At 50.5% G+C, this 19,450-nt stretch overlaps 1 protein-coding gene across 1 annotated transcript; it reads right to left on the reverse strand.

The window, feature by feature from the left end:
- Positions 1 to 138: 138 nt before the first annotated feature.
- On the reverse strand, positions 139 to 19,014 carry LOC105497597 (complement C2). The gene is made up of 18 exons (XM_011768807.2): positions 18,727 to 19,014; positions 18,359 to 18,568; positions 17,286 to 17,471; positions 13,420 to 13,593; positions 13,238 to 13,336; positions 12,904 to 13,037; positions 10,867 to 11,005; positions 9,485 to 9,625; positions 7,652 to 7,741; positions 2,710 to 2,850; positions 2,490 to 2,584; positions 2,281 to 2,392; positions 1,999 to 2,164; positions 1,815 to 1,891; positions 1,582 to 1,673; positions 957 to 1,083; positions 780 to 829; positions 139 to 631 (listed from the first exon to the last, which is right to left on the reverse strand). The coding sequence occupies exons 1-18, from the start codon at positions 18,770 to 18,772 to the stop codon at positions 452 to 454; spliced, it is 2,259 nt and encodes a 752-aa protein (XP_011767109.1). The 5' UTR covers positions 18,773 to 19,014; the 3' UTR covers positions 139 to 451.
- Between the last annotated feature and the right edge of the window lie 436 nt (positions 19,015 to 19,450).

Consider the following 19,450-nt stretch of genomic DNA (forward strand, 5'->3'; position numbering starts at 1 on the left):
TGTTATGGTACAGAGTCCAGCCACTGTTTGTCCAGTGGGGTCTCTGACCTGCCTTCCTGTGGCTCTTGGAGTCATTCTGGCCTCCCCTTCCCCCCAGGCCAGCCCTACCTGGCCTCCAGATAGAGTCACAGACAGATGTGGAAACCACTGATTTTTATTAATTTCATAACTGGGAAATTCCATATGAAAGTGAAATGAGCATGAGTCAAGTCAACCAGGGGAGGAATTTGGGGACAGGCCAAGGAGCGGGAGGTGGGGCAGCAAGGCAGTCCCGCTGGTAGGAGCCCTGAGGATTTCCCAGCTTGTGTGCGCTGCCCCTGGCATCCTAGAGACCCGGATTTACTCAACTAGGAGACGGCATGGGTCACAGGGTCTAAGGGTGGGCATTCAGAGGTAGAAGATGGAGGGGGGGCGGATTCTAACAGGACAGCAGAGGGCTCAGTGGCCATGACTAAAGGGGTAAAAAATTCAGGACATCCCCCAGGTGCTGCCTCAGCCAGGGCTGCACGCGGAAGAGATTGATGTGAAAGTCTCGTGGCGGCGGGACCTTGCTACGAGGGGCCCTTTTGCGGGAGTTTTTGTCAGCAGAGCCAAGGCAGGGGTTGTAAAGACCCCAGCTCACCAGACCCACCTGGAGAAAAGGAGAGAACTGGCTGGGAGGCTGCCACAGCTCCAGCTGTAAGCCCCAACCTCCCTAGATCCCTCAAAGGCCTCCCTCATGCCCCCAACAAGGCTGACATCCTGTAACCCCTGGGTCCTGCAAGCTTCCACCTTCTCACCTGAAAAAACCTGAATCTCCGCTCAAGGAAAACTGCTCCCCCAGATTCTCCTGCCAGCAAAGGGTGACAGGAGACAGCGTCATACAGGGCAGTGGACTGGTGTTCTGGCATGCACGCCGGCCACAGGGACACAGGTGGCCTTCCCCTTCGGGAATCCAGGCATGGTGAGGGACTCACCCTTGCAGGGACTCTCATCCTCCTGGGTCCCACTGCATAGAAACTGGTCTGTCACCACCTCCCTGACATCTGTCAAGTTGGGGAACATGGTTTTTTCTTGGGAGACGACCTCGGCACAGCTTGTCCACTGCCGTAGGGGTGGAACCAGAGAGAAGGGAAGAATAAGCAGACCTGACTGGGTGCAATGGCTCACGCCTGTAATCCCAGCACTTTGGGAGGCTGAGGTGGGCAAATCACTTGAGGTCAGGAGTTCAAGACCATCCTGGCCAACATGGCGGAATCCTGTCTCTACTAAAAATACAAAAATTAGCTGCATGTGGTGGCAAGCACCTATAATCCCAGCTACTTGGGAGGCCGAGGTAGGAGAATCACTTAAATCTGGGAGGCAGAAGTCGCAGTGAGCCAAGATCGTGCCACTGCACTCCAGTGTGGGAGACAGAGCAAGATTCCATCTCAACAACATCAAAAGAATAAGCAGACTCAGGGACACCTAGCAGGTTTGTGAGACTTGGGAGGAGGGGTGACCCACGTCAGAGAGAGAAAGCAGCCAGAGCTGGAGAAGGAAGAGAGAGATTCTGCGAGCTGTCACAGGGGGATCCCAGCATCCCCAACCTGAGACCCTCACCTCCACTCCCATCTTAAGGTTAATGTTCAGTTTGCTCCCATTCAAGGCGACAAAATGAGCAGGAACACTCTGTTTGTTCAGCAGTTCATTCTCTATAGTCAAGAGAAGAGGATATTGGTGCTGGTCCTTTTACCCAGAATCCAGATTCCTGGCTTGGGAACTGCAGCCTAGTCCTTGTTATCACCCCTAAACCCCGGCCCCAGCTCTCAAGCACCATAAGTCCCAGCGCTCACCATGGTCCCTACAGGTGCTGCCTTGAGGTCTCCGCAGAGCCAGATTGGCCTCCATGGTGCAGGGAAGGCAGATGGGCCTGGGGAGAAGAGCAAGAGTCACACCAGCCTGTCCCCAGTATCTCTTCCAGGGCTCTCCAGAGCACTCTCCCCTGGAGGGCACCCTCCCATCCCAGACTCCAGGCACCTGGCATGGGTGGACATCTTTACTTTCTGGGCCAGCTTCAGCAGGGCGATGTCATCACCATAGAACTCCAGGATTCCCTGGTTCTTTTTGGCAAAGACATCAAATCCTGGGGAAATCACTGCCTTCTCAATAAGGAATTCTTTGCCCCACTGGGATTTGGGGTCTCCTGGAAATGATATGCCAGATTAGGCTAGACCAGGGCTCCTGCAGGGGCCAGAGGCTGGGTCAGGTGGTGGGATCTGTGGCTTCAGGATCGGGAGCCTGGTGCATCCCCTGCCTTACCCACATTGACCCTCCATAGGGAGTGGTCGTTGCCATCACGGAAGCAGTGAGCCGCTGTCAGGACCCATTGGTCGGAGATGAGGGCTCCCCGGCAGGTCTCTTGGCTCTTGGGCTACAGGGGGAACAGGTGATCTTCAGGGATTGCAGTATCTCTGGCCCATGGCCACTTTCACCTCTGGAATCCAAGCCCCGCCCCTCCTTCCTGGTACCTTAATAGTGACATGCCAGGGTGTCCTCTCTTGGTCAGAGGCGTTTGCTGACATGTTCCCCACCCCGCAGATGGTGTCTGTGAGCTTGGAGACATCTGTGGGTGTGAGGATCAGATGGGGAAGGAAGCAAATGAAGGGCACTGTGTCTAGCTTCCCAACGTGGGCTTCTGACGGGCTCCTCACCATCCTCCCTACACCAGGGAGGGCAACGCTCACTCACCCAGCATATGTTCAAAGACCTGGTGCAGAGCCTTTGTGTCCTGCAGAATGAAGGCATGCCTCTCGCCATCCTTCTTGGACCCCAGCTCATTCAGTTCTCTCCAGTCCACATCCAGCTTGCCCACCCCGATGGCATAGATGTCTGTTGGGGAAGAAGGAAATCACCAGACTCCTGTGGCTTTGGGGCTACCCCATGAGACAGGAGGCTGTCATCTGAAACTCACTGTGTCCAACCAAGACCTACATAAGCTGGACCCCTGCGTCCTCCCCACTGCTACCTGTCTGCCCTCATTTCCTGCCACTGCCTGCCCTTCACTCTCCTGTAGCACACAGCCTCTCTGAAGTTTATCAAATCCTTAGGCGTAGTCACACCTCAGGCCCTTGGCCCCAGCTATGCCTCTGCCTAGTTCACTCCTCCCCCAGACTTCCACATAGCTCACTTTTGTACCTTTTTAAGTCTTGGCTCAAATGTCACCTTCTCAGTGAGGCCTTCCCTGGTCTTCCTGTCTAAAACTGCAATGCCCCAGACACTTTCATCCCCACTTTGGGAGGTAAAGTGGGAGGATCCCTTGAAGCCAGAAGTTTCAGACCAGCCTGGGCAACATGACAAGACCTCTTAGCTTGTGTCACCTACCACCTGCTGGGTTCTATGGTTTTCTTATCCTGTTTATTGCCTATAATGGTAGAATTGTGTCCCCCAGAAAGATGTGTTCAAATCCTAACCCTTAGTATCTGTGACCTTATTTGGAAAAAGGGTATTTGCAGATGTAATCAAGTTAAGATTGAGTCATACTGGATTAGGGTGAGCTCTAGTCCAATGACTGGGGTCCTTATAAGAAGAGGTAAGCCAGGCCAGGCGCAGTGGCTCATGCCTGTAATCCCAGCACTTTAGGAGGCTGAGGTGGGCAGATCATGAGGTCAGGAGATCGAGACCATCCTGGATAACTGGGTGAAACCCTATCTCCACTAAAAATAATAATAATAAAAACAAGAAGAAGTAAGCCGGGGCCAGGCATGGTGGCTCACACCTGCAATCACCAGGAGGCGGTGGTTGCTGTGAGCCGAGATCAATCGTGCCATTGCACTTCAGCCTGGGCAACAAGAGCGAAACTTCATTTCAAAAAAAGAAGAAGAAGAAGAAGTGAGCCAGGCGCGGTGGCTCACGCCTGTAATCCCAGCACTTTGGGAGGCTGAGGCAGGCAGATCACGAGGTCAGGAGTTCGAGACCAGCCTGATCAACATAGTGAAATCCCACCTCTACTAAAAATACAAAGATTAGCTGGGCATGCTGGCACATGCCTGTAATCCCAGCTACTCAGGAGGCTGAGGCAGGAGAATCGCTTGAACCTGGGAGGCAGAGGTTGCAGTGAGCCGAGATTGCACCACTGCACTCCAGGCTGGGCAACAGAGCAAGACACCATCTCAAAAAAAAAAAAAAAAAAAGTGAATTGGCTGGCCATGGTGGTGACTCATGCCTGTAATCCCAGCAGCTTTTGAGGCTAAGGCAGGCAGATCGCTTTGAGGCCAGGAGTTCAAGACCAGTCTAGCCAACATGGCGAGACCATGTCTCTACTAAAAATACAAAAATTAGCTGGGCATGGTGGCACATGCCTGTAATCCCAGCTTCTTGGGAGACTGAGGCATAAGAATCTCTTGAACCGGCCGGGCGCGGTGGCTCAAGCCTGTAATCCCAGCACTTTGGGAGGCCGAGACGGGCGGATCACGAGGTCAGGAGATCGAGACCATCCTGGCGAACACGGTGAAACCCCGTCTCTACTAAAAAATACAAAAAAACTAGCCGGGCGAGGTGGCGGGCGCCTGTAGTCCCAGCTACTCGGGAGGCTGAGGCAGGAGAATGGCGTAAACCCGGGAGGCGGAGCTTGCAGTGAGCTGAGATCCGGCCACTGCACTCCAGCCTGGGTGACAGAGCCAGACTCCATCTCAAAAAAAAAAAAAAAAAAAAAAAAGAATCTCTTGAACCCAGGATGCAGAGGTTACAGTGAGCTGGGATCTCGCCACTGCACTGCAGCCTGGGCTCCTGGGTGACAGAGCGAGACTCTGTCTCAAACAAATGAACAAAAGAAGAAGAAGGGAATTTGGACACAAAGACACAGGCAGTGGGTCTCCTATCTATATAAGAGAACAGCATGTAACGACACAGAGGTGCACACAGAAAAGAAGGCGAGTTGAAGACAGAGGCAGAGAATGGGTTTATGCTGCCACAAGCCAAGGCACGGTTGGAGCCAACGGCAGCCAGAAAAGACAGGAAAGAATTCTTCCCAAGAGCCTTCCAAGGAAGCACGGCCCTGCAACACCTCGATCTCAGACTTCTAACCTCCAGAACTGTAAGAAAAAGAAATTCTGTGTTCTAAGCCACCCAGGTTTGTAGTACTTTGGTAAGTATTTTTAAATGACTGAATGAATAGAAAGAACTCAGAACATAACATGGAAACAAAACCTCAGATGTGGTCTTCCTCTGTAAAAGGTAGCATCTGGGAGAAGGGCCTAAAGCCACGTCCTCCCACTGGAGGCCCTGGACCCACGCAGCAGGCCGCGCCTGTTCTCTGACTGTGGTGCCAGTCGGAACTGCCCTCAGGCAGATCACGGAGTCTGCTCCTCTCTCAGCCTTTGCAACCCTTGTGGCGCATTTTTGCTCTCAGAGAGCCCTGCGTTGTGTGTAAAAGCAAGGTGCTTAGGTAGACCAAGAGAGCTTCATCCAGGAGGCAATCTGGCAATGGCCCAGAGAGAAACAGTTACAGTTGGAGCTAGACAATGATCATGCCTTGTGCGTTTTCTTTGACTATTTTCATTTGGTTTCCTACTTATTTTCAATAAAATGTTTTTGTAGCATTTGGCCCAGTGACGTAACCTTGGCCCAGTGATGCTAAGGAGGAAGGGAGTGGGCTTTAAATTTTGTCTTCCTTGGGCCAGAGTTTTAAAGAGGAATCAGCTTACCCCCAGGGCCAGGTGAGCTGGGAGGGAGCAGTGTGAATGGAAAGGAGAGGAGCTAAGCGGAAGACGAAATGTTGGGGCTCAAAACCGGTTGCCCTCCCTGTCTGAGCATCTCTCTCTGAAATTACTTTCTGATCAAAGGTCAGTGCAATTTGTGTTTAGTCTGAACCTGAAGAATTGTTCCTTTAGAGGCTGCAACTGCCAAAGCCTTAGTTAGCCAGCTGTGCTGCTGAAAGAGAAACCACCAGGGACATTCCCTAGAGGGAATCGAGGTCTCTTCTTCCTGGAAAGTTTCCTGAAACATGAGATACTGATGATGATGATGATGATGATGATGATAACGATGACAGTCGTAGTCATGGCTAACATATGCTGGGCATTTTTCTGTGCCAGGCAGGCAGTGTTTCTCTGAGCATCTTCCCCTGTCAGCTTGTGAGCTGGGTCCTAGTACTATTCCCCTTTTGCAGATGAAGAAACTGCCCATGGCCACAGCCCACTGAAGATGAAACCAAGATTCTCTGTCTAAAGCTGTTAATTAAAAATAATAGGCCGGGCACGGTGGCTCAAGCCTGTAATCCCAGCACTTTGGGAGGCCGAGACGGGCGGATCACGAGGTCAGGAGATCGAGACCATCCTGGCTAACACGGTGAAACCCCGTCTCTAGTAAAAAAAAAAAATACAAAAAAATAGCCGGGCGAGGTGGCGAGCGTCTGTAGTCCCAGCTACTCGGGAGGCTGAGGCAGGAGAATGGCGTAAACCCGGGAGGCGGAGCTTGCAGTGAGCCGAGATCTGGCCACTGCACTCCAGGCTGGGTGACAGAGCGAGACTCCGTCTCAAAAAACAAAAACAAAAACAAAAACAAAACAAAACAAAACAAAAAAATAATAATAATAATAATAAAGGCCGGGCGCAGTGGCTCACACCTATAATCCTAGCACTTTGGGAGGCCGAAGCGGGTGGATCACGAGGTCAGGAGATCCAGACCATCCTGGCTGACACGGTGAAACCCCATCTCTACTAAAAATACAAAAAAAAAATTAGCCGGGCACGGTGGCAGGCGCCTGTAGTCCCAGCTACTCGGGAGGCTGAGGCAGGAGAATGGCGTGAACCCGGGAGGCAGAGCTTGCAGTGAGCCAAGATTGCGCCACTGCACTCCAGCCTGGGCCACAGAGCGAGACTCCGTCTCAAAATAAATAAATAAAAAAAATAATAATTTAAAAATTAAAAATTGGCTGGGCACAGTGGCTCACGTCTGTCTATAATCCCAGCATCTTGGGAGGCCAAGGCAGGCAGATCACTTGAGGCCAGGGGTTTGAGACCAGACTGGCCAATATGGTGAAACTCCACCTCTACTAAAAATACAAAAATGAGCCGGGCATGGTGGCACACACCTGTAATCCCAGCTACTCTAGAGGCTGAGGCAGTAGAATCACTTGAAGCCAGGAGGTGGAGGTTGCAGTGAGTTGAGATCCAGTTACTGCACTCCAGCCTGGGCAACACAGCAAGATTCTGTCTCAAAACAAAAAATTAAAAATTAATTTTAAACAATTCGTAAAGATGGGCTGAGCATAGTGGCTCATACCTGTAATCCTAGCACTTTGGGAGGCTGAGTTGAGAGGATCGCTTGAGCCCAGGAGTTTGAGGTTGCAGTGAGCTATGATTGCACCACTGCACTCCATGGGTGGACATCTTTACTTTCTGGACCAGCTTCTGGGCCAGCATGGGTGGACATCTTTCCAGGGATATACCCTGAGTGACAGTGAGACACTGTCTAAAAAAAAAAGAAGAAGAAGAAGAAGAAAAGGTTGAGACCATGGGCAGTAGTTTGACTCCAGACTCTTCAACATGATACTCAGTTGCCTTTGTACAGAACGACGCAGAAATAAAACCGTGTGGCTCTGGACCAGAGCTAAGATGCTGGGATCCCTGGCTGAAGATATCGTGACCTCTGCAGGAGCAGCACAAATGTGGTGGCAGTGGCAGGGGCTCACCCAGATAGTCATTCCTCTTCTGGTTGATATTCAGGATCTCTCTGATTTGGTCAACAGCTGTTTTGGGAGAGCCACCCATATTGGACTTTCCTAGAACAAAGAGAATAAAGACTTCTTCTAGGTAATATCAGGATTTCCCAGGGCCCTGGAAGAGTAGGAAAACATTTAGCCTGGGAACCTCAACACTTACACTGCCTATAAGAGATTTAAAGTATACTTTTAGACTGGGCATGGTGACTCACGCCTGTAATCCTAGCACTTTGGGAGACCGAAACAGGTGGATTGCCTGAGCTCAGGAGTTCGAGAGCAGCCTGGGCAACATGGCAACACCCTGTCTCTACTAAAACTGCAAAAAATTAGCGAGGTGTGGCCGGGCACGGTGACTCATTCGTGTAATCCCATCGCTTTGGGAGGCCGAGGCAGGCGGTCACCTGAGGTCGGGAGTTTGAGACCAGCTTGACCAACATGGAGAAACCGTGCTTATACTAAAAATACAAAATTAGCCGGGTGTGGTGGCACATGCCTGTAACCCCAGCTACTCCAGAGACTGAGGCAGGAGAATCGCTTGAAACCGGGAGGTGGAGGTTGCAGTGAGCCAAGATCACGCCATTGCACTCCAGCCTGGGCAACAAGAGTGAAACTCTGTCTCAAAAAAAAAAAAAAAATTAGCCAGGTGCGTGACAAACACCTGTAGTCCCAGCTACTCTGGAGGCTCAGGCATGATAATTGCTTGAGCCCGGGAGGCAGAGGTTGCAGTGAGCCAAGATCACACCACTGTAGTCCAGCCTGGGTAACAGAGTGAAACCCTGTCTCAACAAAAAAAAAAAAAAAAAAAAAAAAAAAAAAAAAAAGTATATATATATATATATTTTTTTTTACTGAAATTTTCTACATTCCAGGCACTGGACCAGGTGCTTCCTATACTTTATCTCATTTAATTCTCATGAAACCCCAGGAAGAATCGGTATCCTCATCTTATAAACTAAGTCCTGGAGGAACTGTGTAATTTGGATAATATCAAGAGGCAAATGACAAGGCCAGATCCACTACAGACTGTTCCTTGCATCTGTGCCCCTCGACATTCCTGCTCGAGAGCCACGTTTCCTCACTTATCTCCAAGTTATCTCCCAGAGGGTAACAAGAGCTAACACAAAGCACTTTCACACAGGCAACTTAAATAACTTTCCATAAAAATTGTGTAAGGAAAGGAGGACAGCTATCATGATCATCGTTGCTGTCGTTGTGGTTACAGTCATCATCATCAACACTAATTCTATTTTTTTAATTTAATTTTATTTTATTTTGAGACAATGGAGGGTCTCGGTCTGTTGTCCAGGCTGGAGTGCAGTGGCATGATCTTGGCTCACTGCAACCTCTGCCTCCTGGGTTCAAGCGATTCTCCTGCCTCAGCCTCCCAAGTAACTGGGATTACAGGCATGTGCCACCACACCCAGCTAATGGTTTTGTATTGTTAGTACAGACGGGGTTTCACCATGTTGACCCCTCTGATCTCAAACTCCTGACCTCAAGTGATCCACCCACTTTGGCCTCCCAAAGTGCTGACCACACTCGACCCTATTTTATAAATAAGAAACTAGGCCAGGTGTGGTGGCTTATACCTGTAATCTCAGCACTTTGGGAGGCTGAGGCAGGAGAATTGCTTGAAGCCAGGAGTTTGAGACCAGCTGGGCAACAGAGCAAGGCCCCATCTCTAAAAACAAAAAACCAGGGCCCAAAGTGTCAGGCAGAGGGAGAATCAGAACTCAGGGCTTCTGACCCCATATTGTTGCCCCTTCCACTATTCCAGACACACTCAGAGACCATGATACCCACCATCTGTCAGAAGGATGATGGCATGTCGGATTTCCTGCCAGGCCATCGTTTTCATGCCAAGGAGTTGCATTTGATTGTTCATCATGAGATAGACACTGTTTAGGGCTGCATAGGTGTTAGTCCCAGTTCCATTTTCATGATCTGGAATATGCCAAAAGGAAGGACTCTCTTAGAAACTTCCTGCCTACCACTAAGGGATAGGGGATCATTCTATTCCCCCAATTACTGGAAATGCAATTTTTTTCTTTTGTTTTTTTTTGAGACAGAGTCTCACTCTGCCACCCAGGCTGGAGTGTAGTGGCGTGATCTTGGCTCACTGCAACCTCCGCCTCCCCAGTTCAAGCGATTCGTGCCTCAGCCTCCCAAGTAGCTGGGATTATAGGCACTGGCCACCATGCCCAGCTAATTGTTTGTATTTTTAGTAGAGATGGGGTTTCACCATGTTGGCCAAGCTGGTTTCCTGACCTCAAGTGATCTGCCCATCTCAGCCTCCCAAAGTGCTGGGATTACGGGCATGAGCCACCACACCCAGCCTGGAAATGCAATTTATCAATTGCTTTGATAAACTCAGACATTTGCCATTCAGATAGAGATTTGGCATCTTTGCTTGTTCAAACATTAAAAGCCTTTCCACCTTAGAGATGTTCATTGCATAGGGCCGGGCAAGGTGGCTCACACCTGTAATCTCAGCACTTTGGAAGGCTGAGGCGGGCGGATCACGAAGTCAGGATCACGAGACCAGCCTGACCAACACAGTGAAACCCCGTCTCTACTAAAAATACAAAAAATTAGCCAGGCGTGGTGGCAGGTGCCTGAAATCTCAGCTGCTTGGGAGGCTGAGGCAGGAGAATCACTTGAACCCGGGAGGCGGAGGTTGCAGTGAGCCGAGATCGTGCCACTGCACTCAAGCCTGGGTGACAGTGTGAGACTCCATCTCAAAAAAAAAAAAGAAATGTTCATTGCATAACCCCAATTCAAGACCACACTAAAGTCCCAAGATTCAAAGATGAGGTTTCCAAAATCTTGAGAGGCTTCAGCCATTTGCTAAGTGCCAGCAGGCAGCTTTACATGGCGTATGGGTGGCTAATGACATGGGGAGATGGCAATGTGCAGCCATGCAAACCAGACAGTGTGGTTTTGGCAACTGGAAGGAACTGAAGACCTGCACAGTGTCTTTGGACCTGCAGCACCTTAGAATGAGCTATGAGCGGGGAACAGCTGGGCTCCCCCATCATAACCCTGGACGTTGAAACTACCCCAGACTTGTGGGACTCAGGTGCCACCAAGAGGCCTCACACTCTAACTCATGCAGAATTTGTTTGCAGGCCCTGAGAGGGTCCATCTTCTCCTCTCCCATTGCTATCATGTGATGACACCAGTACCTTTGTATTTGGCATTTTCCAGGCTGCTGATCACCTCAGTTATATCCCGGGAGTTGACGTTCAGGACAGACATGAGGACTTTGGGCTCTGAGGCAAAGGTGATAATGGCAACACTCACATTGATCTCAAAGCTGAAGATCTGTGTGGGGCAAGTGAGAGGCAGTGTAAAGGGCCCTGAAGTCAAAGGGGAGATGGTAAGAGAGCAAGCAAAGAGCTCTGGAGGAAGCAGAGAAACTGGAATGAGACCGACAGAGGCTAGGACCAGTGGAGACACTAGGAAATGGCTGTTAGGAAGAAGCTGTGGGCCAGGCGCGGTAGCTCATGCCTGAATCCCAACACTTTAGGCAGGTGGATCACCTGAGGTCAGGAGTTCGAGACCAGCCTGACCAACATGGCAAAACCCCATCTCTACTAAAAATACAAAAATTAGCCTGGTATGGTGGCAGGCACCTATAGTCCCAGCTACTCAGGACGCTGAGGCAGGAGAATCACTTGAACTCGGAGGCAGAGGTTGCAGTGAGCCAAGATCACGCCACTGTACTCCAACCTGGGTGACAGAGAAAAACTATCTCAGGGAAAAAAAAAAACAAAAAGTAACCTCAGTTGAGCATCTTTCTCTTTGACAGACTCTCTCCTCATTTAATCTTCACTCAACCCTGTGAGGGGGCATGATGGCCCCTGTTTTATGGATAAGGAAATTGAAGCATGGTGCCTCGTCCCCCTCCCCCCATCACATCATGAGGAGGAGGTGGAAGTGGGATCTGAACCTGTCACATGACTCTCAGTCACTGCTGGAACTTGTGTGTGTTGCTGCCTCACAGTGCAACAAGTTACTTAATTTTGAGTCCCAAGAGAGCACAGAAACTGCCCTCTTTAAAATGTAGGTGGGAGGGAAAACCATTTATAATATTACATGAAGTATTGTGAAAAGCATAATTACAAAACAAAGTTCTGGTGAGGAACTTAAACCAGTGGCTTCCAAACTTCTATCACACATATTTTATTTTATTTATTTTTTTTGAGACGGAGTTTCGCTCTAGTTGCCCAGGCTGGAGTGCAATGGCACAATTTCAGTTCACTGCAACTCCACCTCCCAGATCCAAGCGATTCTCCTGCCTCAGCCTCCCAAGTAGCTGGATTACAGGCGTGCACCATCACATGTGGCTAATTTTGTATTTTTAGTATAGACGGGGTTTCACCATGTTGGTCAGGCTGATCTCAAACTCCTGACCTCAAGTGATCCACCTGCCTCGGCCTCCCAAAGTGTTGGGATTACAGGCACTAGCCACCACACCTGGTCTATCACACACATTTTAAAGCCTGCACAAAATGTTGAAGTTTTTTTTTTTTTTTTTTTGAGACAGAGTCTCGCTCTGTCGCCCAGGCTGGAGTGCAGTGGCCGGATCTCAGCTCACTGCAAGCTCCTCCTCCCGGGTTTACGCCATTCTCCTGCCTCAGCCTCCCGAGTAGCTGGGACTGCAGGCGCCCGCCACCTCGCCCGGCTAGTTTTTTGTATTTTTTAGTAGAGATGGGGTTTCACCGTGTTAGCCAGGATGGTCTCGATCTCCTGACCTCGTGATCTGCCCGTCTCGGCCTCCCACAGTGCTGGGATTACAGGCTTGAGCCACCGCGCCCGGCCATAATGCTGAAGTTTTAAGAGGAAATTATTAAATGTTAAATTATTAATCTGATTTAAATTATTCCACAGGGGCATCAGTATTTTTCTCTTCACTCCTGTGTGTTATCTCGCTACCTTTCTGTGGAGACCACTGTTCTAGATGATGAATTCCTGGAAAGCAAGACCTCAGGCTTTCCATCTTTGCTGTTCCCCAGCCCCCAGCACAGGGTCCTAACAGTGCTTGTGGAATAAAAATTATGGTTGTATAAATTGAATTCATGATTCCTACATGGCATGAGTAGAATCTGAGAAGATTTCTAGGAGGAGGTGGGCTGTGAGTGGGGCTCTGAGGAGGAGAAAGAGACAGAGAGAGTGAGCGCAGGAAGGCCTCTGCTGCAGGCGGGCTCCTGATTCCTGACCCGGTCCACCATGAGGGAGGCGCTCTCCTTGAAGATGAGAAAGTCATTTTCCGACACACTCTGCGAAGAGTCCAGGAGCAGGTAGAGGTTCAGGTGCCCAGAGCGCTGGATTTGGATTTTACGGCCCAGGCTTTCTGGAGAAATGTGGAAGGGGAGCATTGAGATCCCCACCTCCTTCCTGCGCTCTTGCCAAGCAGGTCCAGCTTCTCTGCCTCCCTCCCTTCCAGTGGCTGAGCCCACCAAGGCTCCTGGCCTCCAGGAAGCTCGCACTCTCCCTTGCTCCAACCCAGATCCAGCACCCTGCTCAACCAGAAACCCCACCTCAAACACTCACCCTTTGTCCTCTGGGTGGGATTGGTGGCCCCAAGCATGTGGGAGAAGGAGGTGCCCAGGGCAGGGGCCACGTCCTCAGGGAAGTCATAAGAGTAGGGCTCTGTGGGGGGAGCCACACAGGGGTCAGCCGGGGCAGCGGCCGGGTGTGCTGGGGAGTCTCAGGAGGGTAGGGCAGCTACTCACGGCGGCAGATGGGCTCCGTTCCACTCCAGACCCCGTTGCCCTGGCACTCCCGCTCCGCAGACCCCGTGAGCACAAGATTCGAGGAGCAGCGATAGCGGACCTTGTCCCCATGACCAAAGCGGGAGCCTGTCCGCACCGCGCCCAGTGAAATGCCGGGGTTGGGGCAGTGGCCAGCTGTGAGTGAACAAAGGAAGGCAGAGTTGAGCAGCCCCTCCCATCAGGCTCTGCCTCCTCAGCCGTCTCAGTTGCCAGCAGAAGCTTCCCAGTTCCAACCCAGGGATGCACCCGTGTCTGTCCCAGAGCCCCCAGAGACCCAGGGAAGACGTCAGCTGATGGTCCCTCCACTCCCTCAGAGAACATTTGTATTTCATAAACCATAGTGAGGCATCCCTACACACCCATCAAAACGGCTAACACTGAAACGACCCGTAATTCCAAGTGTTGGCGAGGATGCGGAGCGACTGGAACTCTGTTACCTTGCTGGCATGTACGTGGGAGAAACTTTCTCAGCCTCTACTACAACTAAACATATGCCAGCCTCTGATGTGACAATTCCACATTTCGATCATTTACTCAAGAGAAGCAAGTGCATACATGTACCAAAATCACATGCAAGAATGGTCCTAGAGCTTTACTTCTAACAGCCCCAAACTGAAAATAACCCAAATGTCCACCAAGAGGGGAATGGATAAATTGTAATATATCCATATAATGGAATACTACACAGCAATAAAAAAGAACAAAGTACTGATACACACAACAGCATGGATAAATCTCACAGGCAGAATGTAGAACAAGGGATGCCAGAAGCAACAGACCACATCCTGCATGATTCCATTTACAGGAAATGTGAGCACAAGGTAACTAGTCCATGGAGACAGAGGTCGGAAGAACCATTACCTTGTGGGAGGGGACAAGAGGGAACCTCATTCTCTGTCTTGGGTGATGATTAGATGAGTGGGTGCTTGTGTAACAAATCGTTGAGCCTAATATTTAAGATTTGTACATTTTGGCCAGGCGCGGTGGCTCAAGCCTGTAATCCCAGCACTTTGGGAGGCCGAGACGGGCGGATCATGAGGTCAGGAGATCGAGACCATCCTGGCTAACACGGTGAAACCCCGTCTCTACTAAAAAATACAAAAAATTAGCCGGGCGAGGTGGCGGGCGCCTGCAGTCCCAGCTACTCGGGAGGCTGAGGCAGGAGAATGGCGCAAATCCGGGAGGCGGAGCTTGCAGTGAGCTGAGATCCGACCACTGCACTCCAGCCTGGGCGACAGCGCGAGACTCCGTCTCAAAAAAAAAAAAAAAAAAAAAGATTTGTACATTTTACAATAAGTAAATTATGCCTCCATTTTAAAATAAGTTAGAGTCACGTCTGAATAAATGGCCATTTGGCAAAGAGCCAAGGGCATGAGCGGGGAGCCATGGTCTGGACCACTAGGTGAAGGTGGTCCTGCCATCTTGTGGACTCCATGTCTTCTGTATGATGTGCTGAGAACCATGATCCAAGAAGCTCCCAAACCCACAGGCAAATGCGGCTCCAGGAAATCCTAGGAGCCCTACTTCTGCCAAGCAGAGCCCCTCACCATTCACAGTGGCAGCAATAACCATGATAAAAGTGCTTATGGGCCAGGCGAAGTGGCTCATGCCTATAATTCTAGCACTTTGGGAGGTTGAGGTGGGAGGATCACCTGAGGTCGGGAGTTCAAGACTAGCCTGACCAACATGGAGAAACCTCATCTCTACTAAAAATACAAAATTAGCTGGGCGTGGTGGCGCATGCCTGCAGTCCCAGCTACTGGAGAGGCTGAGGCAGGAGAATTGCTTGAACCCAGAGGCAGAGTTTGCAGTGAGCCGAGATTGCGCCTTTGCACTCCAGTCTGAGCAATAGGAGCAAAACTCTGTCTAAAAGAAAAAAATGATTATGGCCAGGTGTGGTGCCACATGCCTGCATTCCCAGCTACTCAGGAGGCTGAGGTAGGAAGATCACTTGAGCTCAAGAGTTTGAAGCCAGCCTGGGCAACACAGCAAGATCCAATCTCTTTTTTTTTTTTTTTTTTTTTTGAGACAAAGTCTCACTCTATCGCCCAGGCTGGAGTGCAGTGACGCGATCTCTGCTCACTGCAAGCTCCGCCTCCCGGGTTCACGCCATTCTCCTGCCTCAGCCTCCCAAGAAGCTGGGAGTACAGGCGCCCACCACCACGCCCGGCCAATTTTTTTGTATTTTTAGTAGAGACGGGGTTTCACCGTGTCAGCCAGGATGATCCCGATCTCCTGACCTCGTGATCCGCCCGCCTCAGCCTCCCAAAGTGCTGGGATTACAGGTGTGAGCCACCGCGCCCAGCCAAGATCCTGTCTCTTAAAGAAATAAAATATATCCATATAAGGCCGGGTGCCATGGCTCACGCCTGTAATCCCAGCACTTTGGGAGGCCAAGGTGGGTGGAATCCCCTGAGGTCAAGAGTTTGAGACCAGCCTGGCCAACATGGAGAAACCCTGTCTCTACTAAAAATACACAATTACTGAGGCGTGTTGACACATGCCTATAATCCCAGCTACTTGGGAGGCTGAGGCAGGAGAATCACTTGAACCTGGGAGGCAGATGTTGCAGTGAGCTGAGATTGCACCACTGCACTCCAGCCTGGGCAACAAGAGCGAGACTCCATCTCAAAAAAAAAAAAGAAAAAAAAATGTGTACATGGCGTGTATCAGATTCCAGGGCTGTTTTTCTTGGTTTTGTTTGTTTGCTTGCTTGTTTGTTTGTTTTGAGACAGAATCTCACTCTGTCACCCAGGCTGGAGTGCAGTGGCACGATCTAGGCTCACTGCAACCTCCGCCTCCCAAGTTCAAGTGACTCTCCTGCCTCAGCTTCCCGAGTAGCTGGGATTAACCACGCCCAGCTAATTTTTTGTATTTTTAGTATAGATGTGGTTTCACCATGTTGACCAGGCTGGTCTCAAACTCCTGACCTCAGGTGATCCACTCACCTCAGCCTCCCAAAGTGCTGGGATTACAGACATACAGACATGAGGCTCCGCACCCAGCACTTTTTTTTTTTTTTTGGAAACAGAGTCTTACTCTGACACCCAGGCTGGAGTGCAATGATGTGATCTCGGCTCACTGCAACCTCCACCTCCCGGTTCAAATGATTCTCCTGCCTCAGCCTCCTGAGTAGCTAGCATTACAGGCGTGCGCCACCACACCTGGCTAATTTTTGTATTTTCAGTAGAGATGGGGTTTCACAATGTTGGCCAGGCTGGTCTCGAACTCCTGACCTTGTGATCCACCCACCTTGGCCTCCCAAAGTGCTGGGATTACAGGCGTGAGCCACTGCACTCCAGGGGCTGTTGTATATGCTTACTAATGTTAACTCATTTAATCCAGATGGCAACCCCATGAGGTCAGCACTCACTATCCTTATTTTACAGATGGGAAAACTGAGGCTTAGAAAAGTTAAATAACCTTCTCAAAGTCTGTCAAAGTCAGAGCAGGGCTTGGAACCCAAACCTGGCTTTAAAGGCAAGGCATTAAAGCACAGTACTTGACTCTCTCCCAGCATATCTTTCCTACAATAATTTGTGGGGCCTGAATATGAAGTGTTGCTTTGAGGCATTTAGAAAAGCCGGGCAGAGTGTGTGGAGGTTTTATGCTACATCTGAAGCTTAGCACCAGCTGCCTGGGGCCTGGCCCTTGCAGACTTCTGATGTGTGACCTGTAGACCTCAATTTACCAAAATCCAGGAATATTATTATGGCACACTGAACAACAGACCCCTATCCCCATAGAGGCTTCCTGGATGCACATTGGGCCCCAGGGTTCCCCAGGAGACCCCAGCCCCCGTGTAGCCCATCAGCCAGAGCACTCACCCCCATTATCACACACAGCTGTTTCTCCATCCCACATGCCGTTGGGGCGACACTGACGCACAGGCGAGCCCCGCAATATGAAGCCATCCTCACACTCGAAGCTCACATTGCCACCCACGGGGTAGGACCCCAGCCGTGGGGTATAAATGCCATTCTCAAAGGAGACAGGGGCTGGACAGCGCACAGCTGGAGAGAGAGGAAGTGGGTGGGGAAAATAGGGCTGGATGGATAACACCTGGGCTGGGGATTAAGCAGGTGATTTTATACCAGAATGCATGGGAATGGCCAACTGGCTGTCAAAACACTGATATATTAGGTTGCAGCATGTGAAATTACTGTTTTTGGCAACTCATTGAATATTGCCAATTTCACAGAGTCTAAGTGAATTGATTGATAAATAACCACTTCCCTCAGCCCCCTGAGGGCCATGGCCTCCCCAGACACTCCCCTTGGGATCCTCAGATGTCTAGAGGACTCCAGGACCATTCAGCCTCCATTCAGAATGGTCACTACTAGACAGTCAGTTGTACATAAAAAGTCATCCCTGGCTTTAGCACCCCACAGTCTCCATCAAAACCTGTTCCCAATTCCTTGCTACTGGCCATTGACGTTTTCTGGATATTTTGTTTGTTTTTTTTTGTTTTTTTTGAGGCGGAGTCTCGCTCTGTCGCCCAGGCTGGAGTGCAGTGGCGCGATCTCGGCTCACTGCAAGCTCCGCCTCCCGGGTTCCCGCCATTCTCCTGCCTCAGCCTCCCGAGTAGCTGGGACTACAGGCGCCGCCACCACGCCCGGCTAATTTTTTTGTATTTTTAGTGGAGACGGGGTTTCATTGTGTTAGCCAGGATGGTCTCGATCTCCTGACCTCGTGATCCGCCCGTCTCGGCCTCCCAAAGTGCTGGGATTACAGGCTTGAGCCACCGCGCCCGGCCGTTTTCTGGATATTTTGAAAAGCCCTCTGCAAAAGCAACTTTGCCATCTAGTCAGGTTAAGTCCCACCCTGAGCAACTCCGAAACAAAAGTTCTGGGGTGGCGCCTGGTGTAGCACCCTGAGCAAAGCCCACAGGGAGCCTCACGTTTGCAGACCGCCTTAGTCAGAGACCGGGTGGCTCTTGGGGTCTGCCACTGTCCGCTGCTCTTGCACAGCCGTGATGCTGGGGATGGGTACAGGCCCTGGGGACAGGAGTAGATGAGAAGGCTCCCAGGGGCCCAGCCATGGCTGAGGGTGAAGGTGCCACCAGAGATATTCACGTTCTGAGGGCAGGAGGTAGCCGAGTCTGCCGGACCTGGAGGCGTGGGAACAAGGAGACAGCAATGGAGAAAGAAGGAAGACACAGATGAGAAAAGGAAAGCAAAAGAGACTCTGTTTCACACGTGGGAACTCAAGCTGGGAGCACCAGCCTCACACACAGGACCCTGAGGTTCCCCCTTCCCTGCCTCCTACCTGGGTACAGGAACAGCAGGCAAAAAAGAACCATCAGTGGGTCCATGGTGTCCTCCCTAGGGACAGCGAGAGGCAGAGAGCCGCGGGAGGGAAAAGGTCATCTGACTTCCCGAAAACCAGAGCTGGCTCAGCAGCTGCTTCATTGCTGCCAGAGAAGAAAACCCAGGGAGTGGCAAGGGGGATGGTCTTCTGTTAGGGAAATAATAAGCAGGGACTGGGGACTGAGCTGAAGGGTGGAACCTTTGCCCTGTCTCCCTGATGCTAATATATCTATAGAGTCAATAGATCTCCCCCACAGGTTTTGTGTACTGCCCCCATGCTCCACCCACCCATGTGTGCACATGTGCACCAGACACGCATGCTCACAAACACGCAGGCAAACACATATTTGCGCTCGTGTGTGCACACATGCACCTTGCTCTTGTGTGAATAGTCTAAAGCACACAATCCCACAAACCATCCAAAATATTGCAAAATACTTTATTTAAGTAAAATTTTAGTGTTATTTTGGGTTTTACCAAGTGGGTTTTACTTTCTGAGAGCCTAGAACAGTTCTGTCTTCTTGAACACAAATGTCCAAGGGGGGGGTGAAACTAATTTTTTTAGAACTTCTTGATAAATAGGAAGATTGACAATACTTTTATTCCCTACAATCCTTCCCCAGAGAGAACCTGGGGTGGGGGGGGGAAGATGAAATCAACACTTAGTTTTGGAGACAGGAAAA

Source organism: Macaca nemestrina, chromosome 5 (genome assembly GCF_043159975.1).
Source record: "Macaca nemestrina isolate mMacNem1 chromosome 5, mMacNem.hap1, whole genome shotgun sequence".
NCBI classification, from domain to species: Eukaryota; Metazoa; Chordata; class Mammalia; order Primates; family Cercopithecidae; genus Macaca; species Macaca nemestrina.